This window comes from Colias croceus, chromosome 16 (genome assembly GCF_905220415.1).
Source record: "Colias croceus chromosome 16, ilColCroc2.1".
Taxonomy (NCBI): domain Eukaryota; kingdom Metazoa; phylum Arthropoda; class Insecta; order Lepidoptera; family Pieridae; genus Colias; species Colias croceus.
The window spans coordinates 7211166-7229657 of NC_059552.1; the positions used below are offsets into that span (position 1 = coordinate 7211166).

An 18492-nucleotide genomic window follows, 5' to 3' on the forward strand; every position below is an offset into this window, starting at 1 on the left:
ATAGCGCGAGTTAGTAGTTCTCGCTAGTTAGTATTAGAACAGTGCCATCAGCACCCGATAATATAAGTTACTTTATGGTGCCATCTAAGGCACGGAATTACTAGTATCTGGATCTAAAAGCAACCTATGGCTTTCCGTGGGCCTTCCTATAGTTAATTCAGATTATAATATCTCTAGTCTATACCAACTGCATAGATCTGATATGGCTGTTTTTGTGTGAAATTAATAATAATTCATCTTTATAAATTTTCGCATTTATAATAATAGTAGGAAGTGGGATGATATTATTTAGATTAAGTATAGGGTGTAATTAAAAGAGGTAAAACTAATTGAACTATAAATTTATTTATAACATCAAGTAGCACAATTTATCAATATATTGCGTATTTCAGTGTTAAGCGCTCGCAGAGCTTGTTCGTCTGTTTGTTCGTTAGCGACGAGTTGTTCACGTTGTAACATCAAGTCCTTGAGGCGAGAATTCATCGGATTTATTGGCGCTTTTCTGAAAATAATGTATTAATTCATTAAAATATTGCCATAATTCACAGAAGCTAGCACTATAAAATATATAGAAGAGTCTTTATATAAAAAACGTTTTTTTTTTTATTATTGCTAAGTTAATTTGATTTTTGTAATAACTTACATTAAATCGTCATAAATCTCCATTCCATCTGGACCGGACGTACCTAAAAGAAAAAAAAATCGAATCAAAACAATATCACTTATTGCCTAATCACACTTTCATTTTCGTAAACATAAGCGATTCATAACTATTATTGTCCTATAATGAAGTGAATTAATTATTAAAAAAAAATACAATTTAATTATAAAAAAAGACCATTTATTTCATTTTATGTCCATCCAATGCAAGTGTACTTAATTTTAAACTAATAACTATATCAAATTCATACTTATAAGCGAGCGCGACTCAATCGCCGGTGAGTTGGCTAAGATGTCCACGTAGAAGTCATCTTTGAGTTTATTTATGTCGACATCGTTCTTGTCATCCATTACCGTTTCTTCTTGATCTTCAATGGGATCCAACCTGGGAAATGAGTTGAAAATCACTACATAAGTAGTATAAAACAAAGTCGCTTTCTCTGTCCCTTTGTATGCTTAAATCTTTAAAACTACGCAACGGATTTTGATGCGGTTTTTTTAATAGATAGAGTGATTCAAGAGGAAGGTTTTAGTATATCATTTATTAGGTTTTAGACAAAGCGGGCGAAGCCGCGGGCGGTAAGCTAGTGAATATATAAACGATGTTCGCTTGATAAACATAAAACAATCCAAAGAGTTTGACGCTAATCTACAGTTTCTCAATTTCATTTTTTTACTAAAATACCAGTTTATTTTGATATGCAGGGCAGCTCACGCACAAAGCGCACCCACTGCACCTTCATTCTATTTTTAACCGACTTCAAAAAAAGGAGGAGGTTATCAATGTGTAACATTTTTTCGTTCCGCGTGACATTTTTACATTACTCGCCATCTTTTTCTTATCCCTACCACGCGTGATTCGACGTATTTCTATAAAGTTGCATATAGTAAATTATTTTTTTGAAAAATAAGGTCATAAAGAAGTTTCACTTCTTACGTGTGTACACTAGTACACGCACACATTTTTTTAATTCACAATTTGTGTTACCCGTCAGCCAGTTGTCTCCGCTGATCCCTGAGAGTATGTAAGAGCTGTTTCCGCGCGGTTAATTTGGCGCGATGTAATTCACGCACGGCTCGACCCCATTGCTCTTTGAAGAATGCTTTCGATTGCCGGCTGCTTTCTAGCTTCTCTTCTAGACATCGCTGCGAATTAGATATTTTTTAATCGATAATGACATTTGACCAATAAGTAAATGTCTTATGAAATCAGTTAATTGTAAGATGTATGTTTGATAAGTAAAACCTAAACTTTGGAGTTTGGAATATGCTTCACTTTGTATGTCGAATGAAAAAGCTATTTTTTATTTAATTATAGACATCACTACATAGTATAAAACAAAGTCGCTTTCTCTGTCCCTATGTCCCTTTGTATGCTTAAATCTTTAAAACTACGCAACGGATTTTGATGCGGTTTATTTTAATAGATAGAGTGCTTCAAGAGGAAGGTTTTAGTAGGTATATAACTTATTAGTTAGAAGCCTTTAAGCTTAATGAAAAGTTAGCAGTGTTCTCATTTTTAGTCCTCCTATCACAGCACCAAATATCTGTTATCAGCACTAAATTAGCACTAAATGAGCACTAAATTTTGAAATATAATACGAGTGATTCTGCTGACTTGACCTTTCTAGCTTAACAGACGTTAGGTTTTAGATAAAGCGGGCGAAGCCGCGGGCGGAAAGCTAGTAGCTAATAATTTGTGAAAAAAAACTCATTTTCGTTTGTAAAGTAATTCTAGGATCACCAGTCCCTAGAAAAAATATTGCCTTTGTTATTCTTTATAATATTAGAGTTTTACGGTTTTACTTACCAACTCCTGAATTAGACTAGCGGTTTGATCTTTCGTTAATCCAGAGCACCTACTCTCAGCATCCTTTTCAACATTTTTCAGATCCATCTAAAACCAGTGCATCCAAATATTATTTTACAAACTTTTAAGTTCAAATAGCAGAAGAAGAAAAGTAGTTTAGGTAAGCATTTTTTTCATGTAGGAACTAATAAATAACTAAATGCAAAAAATAAATTAATAAGCAGCAAAAAGCCAACATCACGCGGTGTTCCCAGGCGGTCACCCATCCAAGTACTGACCGCGCCCGACGTTGCTTAACTTCGGTGATCGGACGAGAACCGGTGTATTCAACGTGGTATGGACGTTGGCGAACAACAATCTCAAATTATTATAAAGCAGAATACAAACCCACGTTTTAAATTATTCCAAGTCATACAAACTAACACTTAAAATATTGATAGCTATTTGTTATGGAATATGAAAGCAAAGAACTTTAAGAAAATAATCTTTTATGAAATAATATTTGATTTAAATATCACGCTACGTAAATATTGCCTAACAATAAAAACATACTCTAGAGTCTAGATAATAAAATAATAATTTTTATACAACTACTAGCTTACCGCCCGCGGCTTCACCCGCTTTCTCTAAAACGATTTGAGATTTAAACTATCCTATCTCTCAAGTTGGATCGAACTGCACATGGTGTGCGAATTTTATTATAATCGGTTAAGTGGTTTAGGAGTCTATTGAGGACAAACATTGTGACACGAGATTTATGTATATTAAGATTACTCACTTTAAGTCCATCAATGACTTTCTCCATTTTCTCAATCTTCAACTGCAATTCTTCTATAGCGAGGTCTTTTAATTTGAGCTGGTGATTCATATCGTCTTCCATCTTTTGTGACGCTTCTCTTAAGTCTTTGTATTTCGCTGTGTAATGTTCTTCTAGAGCTTTCTTTGCTTCTAATAGCTGAAAGTATAATTACATTATTAGTTTACATACAATTTCGCATAAAACTTTTCCATAATAATATTATTAGGCCGAAGAAGAGATGGCTAGATGAACTTGACCAATTTACAAATGACTGTTAGGACAAGACCGCGATTCATGGAAGTGCCTTGGAGAGGCCTTTTCTCAGCTTTGGAACACGACAGGCTAATACAATACGATACAATACAATAATAATTAAGTAATTAATTATGGTGATCGTCAGTTGCAAATCAGTTAAAGTAGTGGTGACCTTCGAAGTGCGTAAATAATTTTTCCTCATTTTTCTGCCTCAAAATTATGTCAGATTAAAAATAACCAATTATCTTGAAGAAATTAAAAGTTGGTTGTACGGCGGTTGATTCTATGACTATTCGTCAACAGGTGCTTTAAAAAGTTTTAAGTTGTTAGCTTCTATCGCCTATTTATTTAATTATTTATTTAAATTCTTTATTTAACACACACAAAAAAGAATAAACACCAAAATAAAAACAAAACAAAAAGAAAATCATAACATGTTAAATAGGCGGCCTTATCGCTATAAGCGATCTCTGCCAGGCAACCTTTGGATAGGATTTGTCATACGAATTAAAATTAGATGGGTGGTGTTTGAATTAAAAAGAGAAAAAAAATATATATTAACTTGTGTTATGTTGTGCCTATTTTAACTTGTGCGTGCTTAAGACACCAACTTGATCAATGCATTTAAAACTACCTCTAAAACACAATTCTACTAACATTGACTAAATATAACGTGAAATAAATGATTAGAGAGATGAAACGCTCTTTTTGATGTAATGAATTTTATTTTATGTAATTGAATGTAATGTAGTTATTTATTGATTTAACTGTATTTTATGTAATTTTATATATTGTAGCTATAGTGATGTGATATTTATCTGTACTATGAGTTGGATTCAATTTATTTTATGACATGTATTTAAAAAAAAAAAATATTTTACTTGATCTGTGAATTGTGCTAAATAATGTAATTTTTAATATTTTTTTTAACCTCAATTGTGCTGTGTACATACAATTAGGCTGGCATTTTACCGCAACATGATTGTGATTAAATTTGTGTATAATAAGTCAAAATTGTCAGCTGTGGTGTGTACCTATTTAAATAAATAAATTTTTAAATCTATTTTCTATACCTTCCTCTCCCTCTGCGTGTTCCTATGTCCCCGTAACGCAAAGTCCCCCGTGGCCCTGCTGAGATCGCTCGCGAGCTGCCGACACTGCTCTATCCCGCGGGTTAGCTTGCTTTCTAGTTCTGTGCGACGTTTCATCCATTCGGCGGATAAGAGATCGAGATGGTAGTCTTCTTTGCGTTTTAACTGAAATTAAAAATAAAAAAACATTTATTACAACATTATCAAAATTTACAAACTACAACAATGGAATTTTTATTAGCTTCACCTATATTTATATTATGTAATCAACTCCTTGAGACTCGATTTGGACCCATTTTAAACGTATAGATTTAATTCAAACAATGTACACTTATCAATACTCGGTGACAATAAATAGATTAATGAGTTTAAGCGTGATTTTAGTTTTTTAAACTATACTAATTATTACTATTTTTACGGAAAGCTTGCTTTTTACCGAGGTGAAAGATTTTATTGCCATAGGAATTTCACTACGCAGGTGAAACCGCAAACGTGGAGCCAAAATCATTGTTAAAATTTAATATTATTACAATTTCTAACCTGTATTCTAAACAGTTCCTGTTGTTTCTCCTTCCAGTCCTCGAGCTCTTCCACAAACTTCTGCATGATTGTGTCGCGATCCGCTGCCGTTAATACTTTATTTACGGCATCTGAATATAAAATAAATAATTATTTCATGATTATGATATTATATAGATTATTTTATGTTGTTACTGGTTAATGGTATTATCCATTTTTATTTATATATATAGAAAATAACTACATGATGAATGTGTTATTAACACAAAATGTATTATAAATAACAAAATTAATTTTTTAACTCGTTATATATAATAAATAAATATATAAAAAATAAGTGCTCATTCTATAAACATAGAATAATAAACAAACCTCTTACATTGGCCGTAAAGCATGTGTCACTTTTTGTAGCCTCCAATTTAACGGGTTCACTGCAAAATAATGAAAAAGTAAAAAAGTGAAATTGAAAAAAAAAAGTACCACCTTGTTTGTACATAATAATTTTATTTGTTGAAAAACATAGAAGAATTTTACAATATTTCTAATTTATGCAAATAAATATGATATATTATAAAGGCGAAAGTTTGTATGGATGTATGGATGTTTGTTTCTCTTTCACGTAAAAACTACTGAACCGATTACAATGAAATTTAGCACACATATAGAGGGTAACTTGGATTTACACAAAGGATAGTTTTTATCCCGGAAATCCCACATGAACGGGAACTATGCGGATTTTCCTTTGCAAACGCGGGCGAAGCCGCGGGCGGAAATCTAGTAAATATGATAAGTATAACTAGCTAAAACAAAGTCTAAAAAAGTCTTTACGGTTCAATTAAATCTTCCACATTCTCTTCTTTCTTACTATCTCCTACCAACTCTTTCTCTTCCTGTACATCATCACACTGCACTTGCATATCTGACGTGGTTTTATGTGTTGCCAGTAATTTCTCTTGGCTTGACGCGAATGTATCGCACATTTTCTTTATTAATTCCGCTATTTCATTTGTTGGTAGCATCGCTTCACCAGAGGCATTAGTGTATCTGGAATTTTTAGATAAAACTCATATGGATGTGATAATTTTTGGATTATGTGTCATTTGTTATTTTAATAATTTTATTTTCTCAATTATGTTGATTTCAAATATTTTTTTTATACTGTGCCAGTCATTATAGGTCTACTATAGTGCATTATTAATTGCTTGGAAGAAATTTGAAAAAATACAACTTTCTAATAATACAAATAAGTACATAAATTTGGATCGATCCTGCGCCATTTTGTGACGTCATGTGCTAATTCAAACCAATTAATAATCAAAGTTAAGAATCTTATATTCGTCGTTGTATTATGTCTAATAAAGAATAAATAAATAAAACGTCACCTGGCAGTATTACAAGATCCCACCCCCCGGTACCCCCCGACACCCCCCAGATCAGTGCAGCTACCAGCTCGGCCCAGGGTCAATATGTCTTCCGATTCCACCACCACCTGCTGTTCTGCTTTTAGTTGAGTAGCACTGCGGGCTGTTAGAAGGGGCTTCTGGAAAATTGATTATGTTTCATATTAAAAGAAACCGAAAATATATACATATAAATAAAAATACCTATAATATCAAAAAATATTCAATCATTAGCTGTCGACTTCGACATCAAAATGGAAATAAAGTTTATTTCGTCAATTAATCATAATCAAATCCTACTAATCTTATAAATGCGAAAGTTTGTGAGGATGTGTGTGTGTGTTTGTTGCTCTTTCACGCAAATACTACTGAACCGATTACAATGAAATTTAGCACACATATAGAAGGTAACTTGGATTAACAGATAGGATAGGTTTTATCCCGGAAATCTCACGGGAACGGGAACTATGCGGGTTTTTCTTTAAAAACGCGGGCGAAGCCGCGGGCGGAAATCTAGTCCTCTATAAACTCAATATTCTTCAAGAGGAATTTACATTTCAATCTTGGTTTGAAATTCAAAGAAGTTTAAAAAAATTTAAAGATGGCTGATTACCAACTTATCTTTAACTAGCTTACCGCCCGCGGCTTCGCCCGCGTTGTCTAAAACGTAATAAATTATATACTAAAACCTTCCACTTGAATCACTCTATCTATTAAAAAAAACCGCATCAAATTCCGTTGTGTAGTTTTAAAAGAGAAAGAGACTGTGTTTCATACTATGTAGTGAAGAAAAATCAAATTGATAGATAGAATTATCTGCTACAAAAAGAAGCTATCTACTCGCAAACTAATCACTTTTTCATACCTGAGCATTTTTCTTAACACCAAGATACTTCAAGCTAAGCTCCACATCAATGTACGGGCGTCTAGAACCTTCCCTGATGACGTCATCGCACCGCAGAATAAAACAACGCTCGTGAACTGTTAGCGATTTGTCATTATTGCAGAAATTCGTTAGGAAAAGTTGTATGTCATCCGTGGGAACTAGTTTTCGGAGGTCCATGCTGCAGATACCTGTTTGTGAAAATATGAAAAAGCTGGTGTTAATTTTTATGGTTTTTACCAGATATTAAGAGCTTGTATTCATTTTAGAGTAGGTACCAAAATATGCATGAACGGACTGAGCAAACGGTTGTTTTATAATTAACTAGCGGTCCGCCCCGGCTTCGCCCGTGGTACATATTTCACAATGAAAAGTAACTGTCCTTTCTCGGGTATCAAAATATCTTTATACCAAATTTCATGCAAATTGGTTCAGTTGTTAAGGCGTGATTGAGTAACAGACAGACAGACAGAGTTACTTTCGCATTTTTTTTTTTTTTTTTTTTTATTATTTGATAGGAAAGCGCTTGACCACTATCTCGCCTGATGGAAAGCTGAGATGTGGCCTAAGATGGAGCGCGCTTTCCTAGAAGGTACCTGTTCACTCTTTTCTTGAAGACCTCCATATTGTACTCGTCGGGGAACACAGACTCAGGAAGCATGTTCCAGTCCCTCGCGGTTCGAATGAAGAATGTCGATCCGAACCGCTTTGTCCGGGTACATGGAACGTCCACCATATGGCGGTGCCTAGAGTCTGTGCGCCTCGACGAACGATGGAAAAACGGGGATGGCGGAATTAGATCGTGCAATTCCGCAGCGCACTCACCAAAGTGTATCCGATAAAATACCGATAAACTTGCCACTCTGCGACGATGGGCGAGGCTCTGGAGTTTTTTGCCTACTAGCTCATCGTCGTTTATTAGCCTCTTGGCACGCCTCTCTATCGCCTCAAGCGCCTCCAGCTGGTACTTGGCTGATCCATCCCAGAGGTGAGAACAGTATTCAATGCACGAACGGACTTGTGCTTGATAGAGATTGAGCAACTGTCCCGGACTGAAATACTGTCTCACCTTCGCCAGAATACCAAGCTTTTTTGAGGCTACTTGGGCTTTTGATTCGATGTATGAACCAAAATTAAGAGTAGGCGTTAAGGTGATACCAAGAAGCTCGAGGTGGTCAGTTATCGGCACAGATACACCTTGGAAAAACGGAGTCAGGTTGAAAGGACTCCGTTTAGCGGAAAATAGACACGCCTGGGTCTTAGTCGCATTGAACTTGACCAGATTGGCCTCGCCCCAATCGGAGACTGCCTGTAAGGACAAGTTCAAGCGATCGACCATCGCCTCCCGCAGAGACTGGATTTGTGCCGTACTAGCACGCGCGTTGGATACGTATCTCTCCACAACAGTGCTATCGTCTGCGTACCCATAGATACCGGGTTTCAGCAGATCGTTAATGTGTAGCAGGAATAGTGTTGCGGAGAGAACTGATCCCTGAGGGACCCCGGCGTTTATAGCCAATTGGTCGGACGAGCAGCCGTCGACGACTACTCGTATCGACCGGTCTCTCAGAAAATCTGTGATCCATGCGCAGAAACCAGCAGGCAGACCGTACGATGGAAGCTTGCCAATAAGGCTATCATGCCAGACCTTGTCGAAGGCTTTCGAGATATCAAGGGAGACAGCAAGTGCTTCCCCATGATTCTCTATGGCCTCGCTCCAGATATAGGTAGCACACGCTAGAAGATCCCCAGTGGACCGATTTCGGCGAAATCCGTATTGGCGGTCACTGAGTAGATCGTTCGCTTCTAGGTGTGCCATAAGCCTGCTGTTCAGTACACGTTCCATAGTCTTGCAGAGTATGGACGTGACTGAAATTGGCCTATAATTGGAGGGGTCGGCACGACTGCCTTTTTTGGGCACAGGCTGCACATTAGCAAGCTTCCACGATTTCGGTACTTTTCCAGTCGTCATCGAAAGGCGAAAGAGGCGTGTCAGAACAGGAGCGAGCTCAGGCGCACAGGTTTTTAGTACTATGGCTGGAATACCATCAGGGCCACTAGCTTTATTCACATCAAGATTCCGCAGCGTTTTAAGAACCTCAGTCTGACGGATGCGAATTTCCGGCATATTCGTCTCGCAACCAGGTAGACTGGGAGGTATGGCGCTTGCAGGATCCAGACGCGAATTTTCTGCGAACAGAGTAGCAAATAGGTTCGCTTTCTCTGCGGCAGTGTGAGCTAGCGTCCCATCCGGTCTCAGCAGTGGAGGAAGTGAGGGGCGGCAGAAATTCGATTCAACCGACTTTGCCAGGGACCAAAACGCTTTACTACCGGAGGGGTAAGAAGCCAGTTTGTTCCCTATACGGCTAACGTGGTCAAATCGAGCTTTCCGTAGAGCTTTCTTGCAGGACTTGGCGGCCCGGTTAAAGGCTTTCTTCTTCTCTGATACGTCCTTGGCCTTGCGGTGTCGAGCATCAGTCCAAGCCAGATATGCCTCATGCTTAAGCGCTTCAGCGCGTTTGCACTCGGCTCTGAACCAGGGCTGAGCTTTACTGGACGTGGCTACATCGGAGAATGGAATATAGTACTCCATTCCCTGCCGCAGCACATCTGTCACAGCATCCGCACAGGTCGAAGGGTCTTCGGAAGAAAAGCAAACAGACCGCCAGGGATAAGACGCAAAGAAGGAACGCATCTCGTCCCAATCTGCTGACTTGTATCGCCACACGCGCCGAGAGCCCCTGGGACTGGGATCGGGCGGCGAGTAGACAGATACAGACTTCACCAGACAGTGATCGGAGCTGCCAAGCGGCGCAGAAATCGCAACCGAGTAACGGTCCGGATCTGTTGTCAGCAGAAGGTCCAAGCAATTGGCTGTATGGCTCTCAACATCAGGAACCCGCGTCGCTCCTTGGACCAGCTGGGTGAGATTTAACGCTATAGCGAGCTTACGCGTCTCTCTCCCAGCGAGATCAGTGCTCTGGTACGGGAATAGCCACTCCTGGTGGTGGGCATTGAAATCCCCCAGTAGCACTAGCTGAGCGGAAGGGAATTTGTGTTGAGCAGCATCCGCCGCCTCACTTAGGTACTCTGTGAGCCTGATAGTCTCCTGGTCTCCGCTGTGCGCTCGGTAGACACAAGCATAGACAAGCTTCTCTAAGCCTGTGTCCACCAGCATCCAAAGTACAGAGAAATGGGGGTCTTCAAGAAAACGGAGACGCCGACAGCAGATGTCGTCTCGGACGTACGCGCACACACCTGATCGAGCTTTAAAATTTTGCTCCAGTGTGTAGCCGGGGTAAGTCAGGTACGCCAGATCAGACGGACACCTTATCTGCGTCTCCGTGAGGAACAAGATACAAGGATTGCTAGTCTCTAGGTGGAAGTGGACTGAAGCGAGGTTGGAGTGTAGACCTCTGATGTTAGTAAGGTCTACTTTCAGCGAGAGGGAGTGCTGCCGCTGTACAACTGTGTTCCTGTATCTTGCTTTTTTCATAATTTGTTTGGAGAGTGAAGTAGGTGTGAAGACGGCAGTGAATCGAGGCGCTTTACATCTTGACCTGAGACACACACTTAGAAGCCGCAATGACGGGGACTAGTCTGGAGACTGCGGGGACGCCCGAGCCCCCCCAAGTTGTCCATAGGGCCCTCTCATCCGGTCGCCAACCGGCACTATGGCGCAACTTGGGATTTTTCGCTGGTTGGCGGGGCAGCCTTTCACATGTGGCTAGCACGCTACTTGGGCCCCCTACTGACCAGCGGTCGGCCAGCGGTGCACCGTGCCTCGGATCCCGCTACCCTCCATGACTAGCCACCGGAAGCAGCAACGACAGTGAGCGTCAGATCGTCCTGATTGTAAAAGCGCAACTGATTCGACCCGTCTTCACTAAGGCTACATCAGCTTCTTCGTGCCGGAACACGGACGCTTGGCGACACGTCTTCAGCTGATGGGTGGTCATTATAGCCGCGACAAATGTCTCCCACCATGCATTTATAATATTAGTATGGACTAGCTGTGTCCCACAGTATTACCCACAGTTATCCGCTCCTATTGGTCTAAGCATGGTGAGATTATATAGTATACAGCCCTCCTCGATAAATGGGCTATCTAATACTGAGATAATTTTTCAAATTGGCCTTGTAGTTCCTAAGTTTAGCGTGTTCAAACAAACTCTTCAGCTTTATAATATTAGTATAGAAGATAATACATACCAACATCCCTTTCACCCACACACACTCTAGTCACAAGGTGTGGGCATTCTGCAAAATACCTGCCCAGAGTGGACAGATCTGTTTGCAAACGAAGTGATGTGCGTTGGTTGAACTGGGCTCTACTAGAAGTGCCTAGTGATGTTGCACTCACTCTGAAATAGAGTTAAACAATTTTTGTTTGCAGACAAGGTGTTTTCTCGGTCTAGTTTCAAGACTTATGTAGGTGATATTTTATGATTTCTTTGTTATTTGAGAAGTCAAGGCACTTCTAAAAAATTTTAATGAATAAATAAACAATAAAACTTTTTGCACGGTAGAACAAAAATCCAACATTTCAGGTTTGTGATATTGTGTAACCTTACCAAGGTTACATAAACCTGAGATCTTGGATTTTTGCTGTAGGCATACAGCAATGGTAAATTTGAGTACCTTAGTGTTTTAAAATAATATTAAATGCATCATCAAAGAATTTATCATAAAATGCATATTTTATGTGTATTTTATATCATTTACCTGTCTGTCATAATATTATGTGTAAACACTGTGTATGTCACATAAGAAAACGCTGTCTCCTTTAATGTGTCTGGCAACAGCTGAAACATAAATGAAAATTAAAATTGTTACTTATAATTCATTTCTATATACACAACTGTTTGTTCTTAGTTCTATACACATTAAAAGTGAAGTCCCATGTCCCCTAGTGGGGTAAGGACTAAGGGGCAGATGCATTATATATCTGTTTCACTGATCGATTTTCTTTAGGGACAAGTAGGTGATCAGCCTTCCATGTCCTACCAGACCGAGACATTTTTTTTTCTTCGTCTCCACCGGAAACGAACCCAGGACCCCTCGGTGCTACGCTCACGCGTCAACCACTGTACCAAGGAGGCGGTACAGTGGTACAGGGCATATCTCTCAAGTTGGATCGAACTGCACATGGTGTGCGAATTTTATTATAATCGGTTAAGTGGTTTAGGAATCCATTGAGGACAAACATTGTGACACGAGATTTATATATGTATATTAAGATTAGTGTCCCAACAGTGGGAATGTATATGGGCTGATGATGATGATGATATTAGTGTAAATGTAAACACACATAGTAATAACAAAATAAAAAATGTATTCATCACTCACCAAGTCCAAATTCTCCACAGATCCAATAACAAGGCTCAACACAAACAAATGGTTCCCATCACCAATCTGAATAAGACCTTCCTCGCAAATCAACTTTGGTTGTAAATCTAATGACGAGGCCATTTTCTTGCTTTCCGCTATATATTCCTCTAGAAAGAGAAATTAAATTAAGATTTTTTTAATATTAATCAGCTATATGGAAAAGAATGAAGATTATTTATAGCAACCATTATTTTAAGCTTATGATGATTTTAGAAGTTAACTACTTAAAATTAATATTACTTGTATTTAGTAGTATTATTCAATCAATACCTACTTGGATTGATTGAATAAAAATACTTGAAAAATCACTACATAGTATAAAACAAAGTCGCTTTCTCTGTCCCTATGTATGCGTAAATCTTTAAAACTACGCAACGGATTTTGTTGCGGTTTTTTTAATAGATAAAGTGATTCAAGAGGAAGGTTTTAGTATATAATTCATTAGGTTTTAGACAAAGCGGGCGAAGCCGCGGGCGGGAAGCTAGTAAAAAAATAAAGCAAAAGAGTAAACATACCAACTTTTAACAAAATAGATTTCGATGCTGGTGGATTTTTTTCTTGCCTACTGGATGGATTCACAATTTCATTGCTGTGAAACATTCTTAATTCATTCCTCTGTAAGAGATTAAATAATAAAGTTTAAATTACGTTTTTTATAGTGGACACAATAAATAAGTCGAGTAATTTAAGTAAACTTATTTCAGCAAAGCATACAATATAACACTTTTCTTGTTTCTCATACAAAGTATATTTTCAATCCATACTTATATTATAAATGCGAAAGTAACTTTGTCTGTCTATCTGTCTGTTACTCAATCACGCCTTAACTACTGAACCAATTTGCATGAAGAGATATTTCGATACCCGAGAAAGGACATAGGATAGGTTTTATCCCGGAAATCCCACGGGAACGGGACCTACGCGGGTTTTTCTTTCTTCTGCGCGGGCGATGCCGCGGATGGAAAGCTAATACACAATAAATTTAATTAAACTTACAGGAGTTGGTGTGCTGACTCTATCTTCAATGGTAAGACTCATCAAAAGTTGTGGATGGCAACACTTTCCCTCCGATTTCACACCTAGTAATTTGTGCCATGAATGTTTTACCTGAAAATGTGTTTATATCCTTAGGTACAAATTAATAAAAGAAAAACCCTCACTAACAAATCTTTCTTCGTTTTGATTTCTCCTAATAAAATGTATTATTCTATTGTTAAATCAAGAAATACCAAAAATCAAAATACTATGGGAACATGATCAATGTAATGCTCCTGCCACACTATGCTCCTCGCCCTGCTCATGGCTCTGCTCATCGCGCTACCGTTATTCGCCGCGACGCGACGTTGCCCTCTCTGTCCACACACTGCTCTACTCGCGCGATTAATCGCTATGCTATTTTTTTATAGCTAATTATATTAATGTAGGTAGTAAAAAGAAATATACATCGTCGTCGTCGTCCTCAAACATAAAAAACATTAACACTTTTTCATTTGACCATTCCATGCTTGGCGACGACATCATTTTCAATTTTGCATCTATGTGTGTCTTGGGCGAGCGCTCGATGCGGACTGCGATCCAGCCAGTCACTCGCACTCGTATTGTATTGCCAGTCCTTTGACTCGCGCTTAAAAACTGACAAAAAAGGGAACAGGGAGCAGGACGATGAGCACGACGAGTGGCATTAAGTAATGTAATGCCTATGTCTCTGCATACTTTCCTTGTTACTTCCCATACCACTCGTCGAGTGTGTGGCCGGCGTATTACAAATAATCACATTTGCGGTCCATAATCAACAGAACATGTTCCCAAAAAATATAGTAAAACATTAATTTAAACATTGTGAATATTATAACTTTATACAAAGACACTAAACTCTTATGTCAGTTTTTATAGATTCCGTATAAATAAATCTTACATCAACAAATTTGTTAGCAGGGCACGGTTGAGCTCCAAGCAGACTGAGCAGTAGATATCCAACTTTATCCTTTCTGCCTTGAGAGCCAGTTGTGAACACCTCCACTTTAACTGGTACATTTTGTACTCGTAAACTGGAATTATTAAATTATGCAACATTAAAATTTAGACATTGTTCCTTTTCTGAATTGACAAAATATTTGTGAACAAGAAGTACACAGTTTCCTTGAACATCACTTTTGTAGACTCAGTGTATATAAAAACTTTTATATTTAACAAAATCATATATATTCCACTTCTAAATTAACCCAAAAACCATCTTAATTATGAAATATTTTAAAATTTTATACTTAGTAATTCATTTGTTGAGCCATTTTGTTTGTAACAATTTACATAATTAATTTCTAGAAACTATAATCAAGTATAATATATAAACGGTACTGCAAAATAAAAGCTATTTATTTATTTATTGAAACAGAATCGTTCTTTGTACTTACAGTGATAATACCAAAGCATACATATAATTGAGTAACAATATGTTAACAAAAATACAAACAAAACGGAGTTACATACATACTATCACTATGTGCATCCAAATACCTGATATAGAAGTCTAGGACAGTATTTGTACTACTAGCAAAAATGTCAATTGTGGCATTGGAGGCCAGCACACGATTTAACATTTTTATTTAATATACAACTAAAAATCCATGCAAATAAAAAAAATTACACTTAAACTACCTTCGAAATTTTCTTTTATCAGCTTCCCAAACTAGCTCCGCATCAAAGACTGGTGCGTGGGTGGGCACAGTCGGATCAGTTTCTAGCATATATCCATTCAAGGAACCACTTACAATAAAAGGCGATCGTAAAAAACCAAACCCAAGTCCTGTAAACATGAATACAACTAACTTTTAAAAAAATAGCGAAAGAAACCAGATACAAATCTCGCAAATGTTAATTACCCTCTTTCACATGCAGCACGATTTGTATGGTAGGTCCTCTCAATTCATCCATTTATGTATAATATCAAAATAACTGCAAATAATATAAAATTATAGATTTAAACTCTACGTAAACAAATGCTTCGAAATTTGAATTCGTAATAATATGTCAACAGTCAAGTGTCAACGTCTATCTAAACTGTCATTAATTGTCAATTTAATGGTATTATAATTAGGTAATAGGTACCAAGGCTTAGAGTATATATTACAATAGTATAGAGCGAGTGTATTGCACAAATTGCCTAGTGCGGATCGTAGGCAGATGAGCTATAGATACTATATAGATGTGTGTGTGACAAATAGGGATGGGTAGGTATCAATTGCGTGTTGAACTATCGATAATTTATGTAAATAAATATGTATCATAAGTAAATTTTATGTTCAATAAGTTATTAAAGGAAAAATATATGAATAAAGTATAAATATGTAATTTTTTTATTTGTTTACCAACTGAATAAAGTTTGTTTATTCCATTTGAATATTAAATATTATATAAGAAATTTTCTTGTATTAATTATAAGTACTTTAAAAAAATATGTTTAATTGGAATATCAGAAAAACGTGAGTACTTTTTAAATAATAAAGTTAATAAAATAAAAGATCGGGTTTAGTGCTATTTCTTTAATAATAAATCAAACAATAATAATAATGTTTTAAAAATGGTAAAAAATATTAAGGAATAATCAATAATTTAAAATGATAATATAATAAATAATATTAATAATTTTTTTATTTAATTTTATCCATTCTACTATCAAAATCTTCAAAATCAATTTAGCGGTTCAGAAAATATATCGTAACATTACATACTTTACATTTACACTATAATACATTCGCATTCATAATATTAGAAAGTGTATCATACAAAACACACCACAAATAAAGTTAAATAAATAATTTGTTAAAATATAGTTCTTCTAGTAAACTTTATATCGAGTACAGCGTTGGTCAGGTCACATCACTACGATCACGTGACGGCAGTGAGGCGCGCGAGCGAGCCTGCGCGTGTCCGCCTCCCACCTACCCTTCACCCCCGCGATGCTAGATTTATTTTCATAAAAATAAGTATAACAATCGACTTACTGATGAAATGTGATAGTGGATTTTAATTTTGTGTATTTTCTAGTATCGTTTTTGCAAGATAGAACTGCACATTTCACCATGTTTATTCGTAAATATAAAAAAAATCCAGAGCAACGCACTTCGTGAGCATTCAACCACGACTGCGAGCGCTCGCGGCGGGAGCGTCGTGTTGTTCCCACCTGTGCCTACTGTTCCCACTTGGTTGTTCGCACTCTATAGATAGTATATATACTCTAAGTACCAAGGTAACCTGTTAATTGCTCCAAGAAGCTTATATCTAATCTAATACACTGGAGACCTCAGTATGAACACTAACCTGTCACAAGAAAATATGACCTTGAATGACGCCTGTATGTTCCTTCATCCATTTCACAGTTCACACCAACTTGCCAAGTTAGGTGTGAAAGGGACAAAAAACATACAGGCGTCATTCAAGGTCATACCTTCCCGTGACAAGTCAACGTTCATAACTTCATAGTGCAATCTCCAGTGTATTATTATAGATATAAGCTTCTTGGTGGGTATTAAATATTTTTATTTGTAAATGGCATGCTATGGTTATCATTTTTTTTAATTTAATTATACTGGAGTGATAATTTGTTAACTCCACAGCTATTAAAAAATAACGCATCCAAATCTAAACAAACAGACAAACTGCTGGAAGTGTCTTCGTTTCATATCTTTCAGACACCTTTCAAAAATTATGAGCGGCGTTGCAAAACCTACCAATTTTTCGGTAGATGTCCCGATATTAGCCCTCGTTTACCGAAATACCGATTACGAAGGCATTTCTACCGATTTTTTAGTTTTCCGCTGATTTTTACGACGAAGAAATTAAATACTTTATTATTTGTAGCAACACTACACTATTTTACTCTGTGATTTTACTCTATGAACACTCGATTCCAAGGGGAAGAATTTTGTTTGGCCTTATGCTCCAAATACTATAAATAAAAATGGACTCTATTGAGTACGCATTAAGATACATAATACTAGAAGGGTTTGCTAGGATAACAGTAAGGGACAGTAAGGGAAATCCCCTGTAAACATGAAATGACTTCTTTCTTAATTAAGTTAATTTTAGATGCACTACTTCAGATGTAAACTTCAGATGCACCAGCGCATACAGGTGTCAAGCGAAAGAAATATCAACAAAAATATAAAAAAGAGTGGGAGTTACGACAGGAATTCTCTGCATGGTTGTCTCCACATTTATCAAAACCTACTTTTGTAATGTGCAAATCTTGTAATAAGGAGATAAATATATCCTGGGGGTACGACGCTCTCAAAAAACAAGCCATTTCTAAACTTCACGAAAAGAGACACTAACAAGCCTTGTTAATTGCTCCGAGCTCGGAGCTGAGGAGCTGGTGGGAGCTTATTATCTAACAAAGTATCTACCTAACAGATATAACCACATAACAGAAATACTTACAGAAATATTATATTACTCTATGGTATATAATATGTTCTGTGGTTATGACTTATGACGTATCACTAAACTTCTCAGTATCACTTCGTCAGACTTGATGTTAAAATGTTGGCGCGCTATTTAAATTTCCCCTGAAATGTTTTTATCAATTCCTTTAATGTACCTGTATAGTTCAAGTTGTATTATATTATTTGTAGCAATTGTTATCATTGTAATACGTAGTGTATTACTGATAACCTATTATCCTCTCA

General features: G+C 37.1%; 1 protein-coding gene and 1 non-coding gene across 2 annotated transcripts; both read right to left on the minus strand.

Moving 5' to 3' along the window:
• Positions 1–325: 325 nt before the first annotated feature.
• LOC123698565 lies at positions 326–15834 on the minus strand. Its single transcript, XM_045645243.1, has 20 exons — positions 15688–15834; positions 15464–15611; positions 14724–14856; positions 13805–13915; positions 13324–13423; positions 12767–12915; positions 12143–12222; positions 11630–11781; positions 7400–7608; positions 6517–6674; positions 5963–6178; positions 5507–5565; positions 5156–5265; positions 4598–4780; positions 3249–3425; positions 2471–2557; positions 1649–1806; positions 912–1045; positions 644–686; positions 326–502 (listed from the first exon to the last, which is right to left on the minus strand). Exons 1-20 carry the CDS (start codon positions 15737–15739, stop codon positions 355–357), a joined length of 2607 nt encoding a protein of 868 aa, XP_045501199.1. The 5' UTR covers positions 15740–15834; the 3' UTR covers positions 326–354.
• On the minus strand, positions 2700–2818 carry LOC123698780. Its single transcript, XR_006752447.1, has one exon. It is a non-coding gene; the product is annotated as a 5S ribosomal RNA (ribosomal RNA).
• Positions 15835–18492: the final 2658 nt, after the last annotated feature.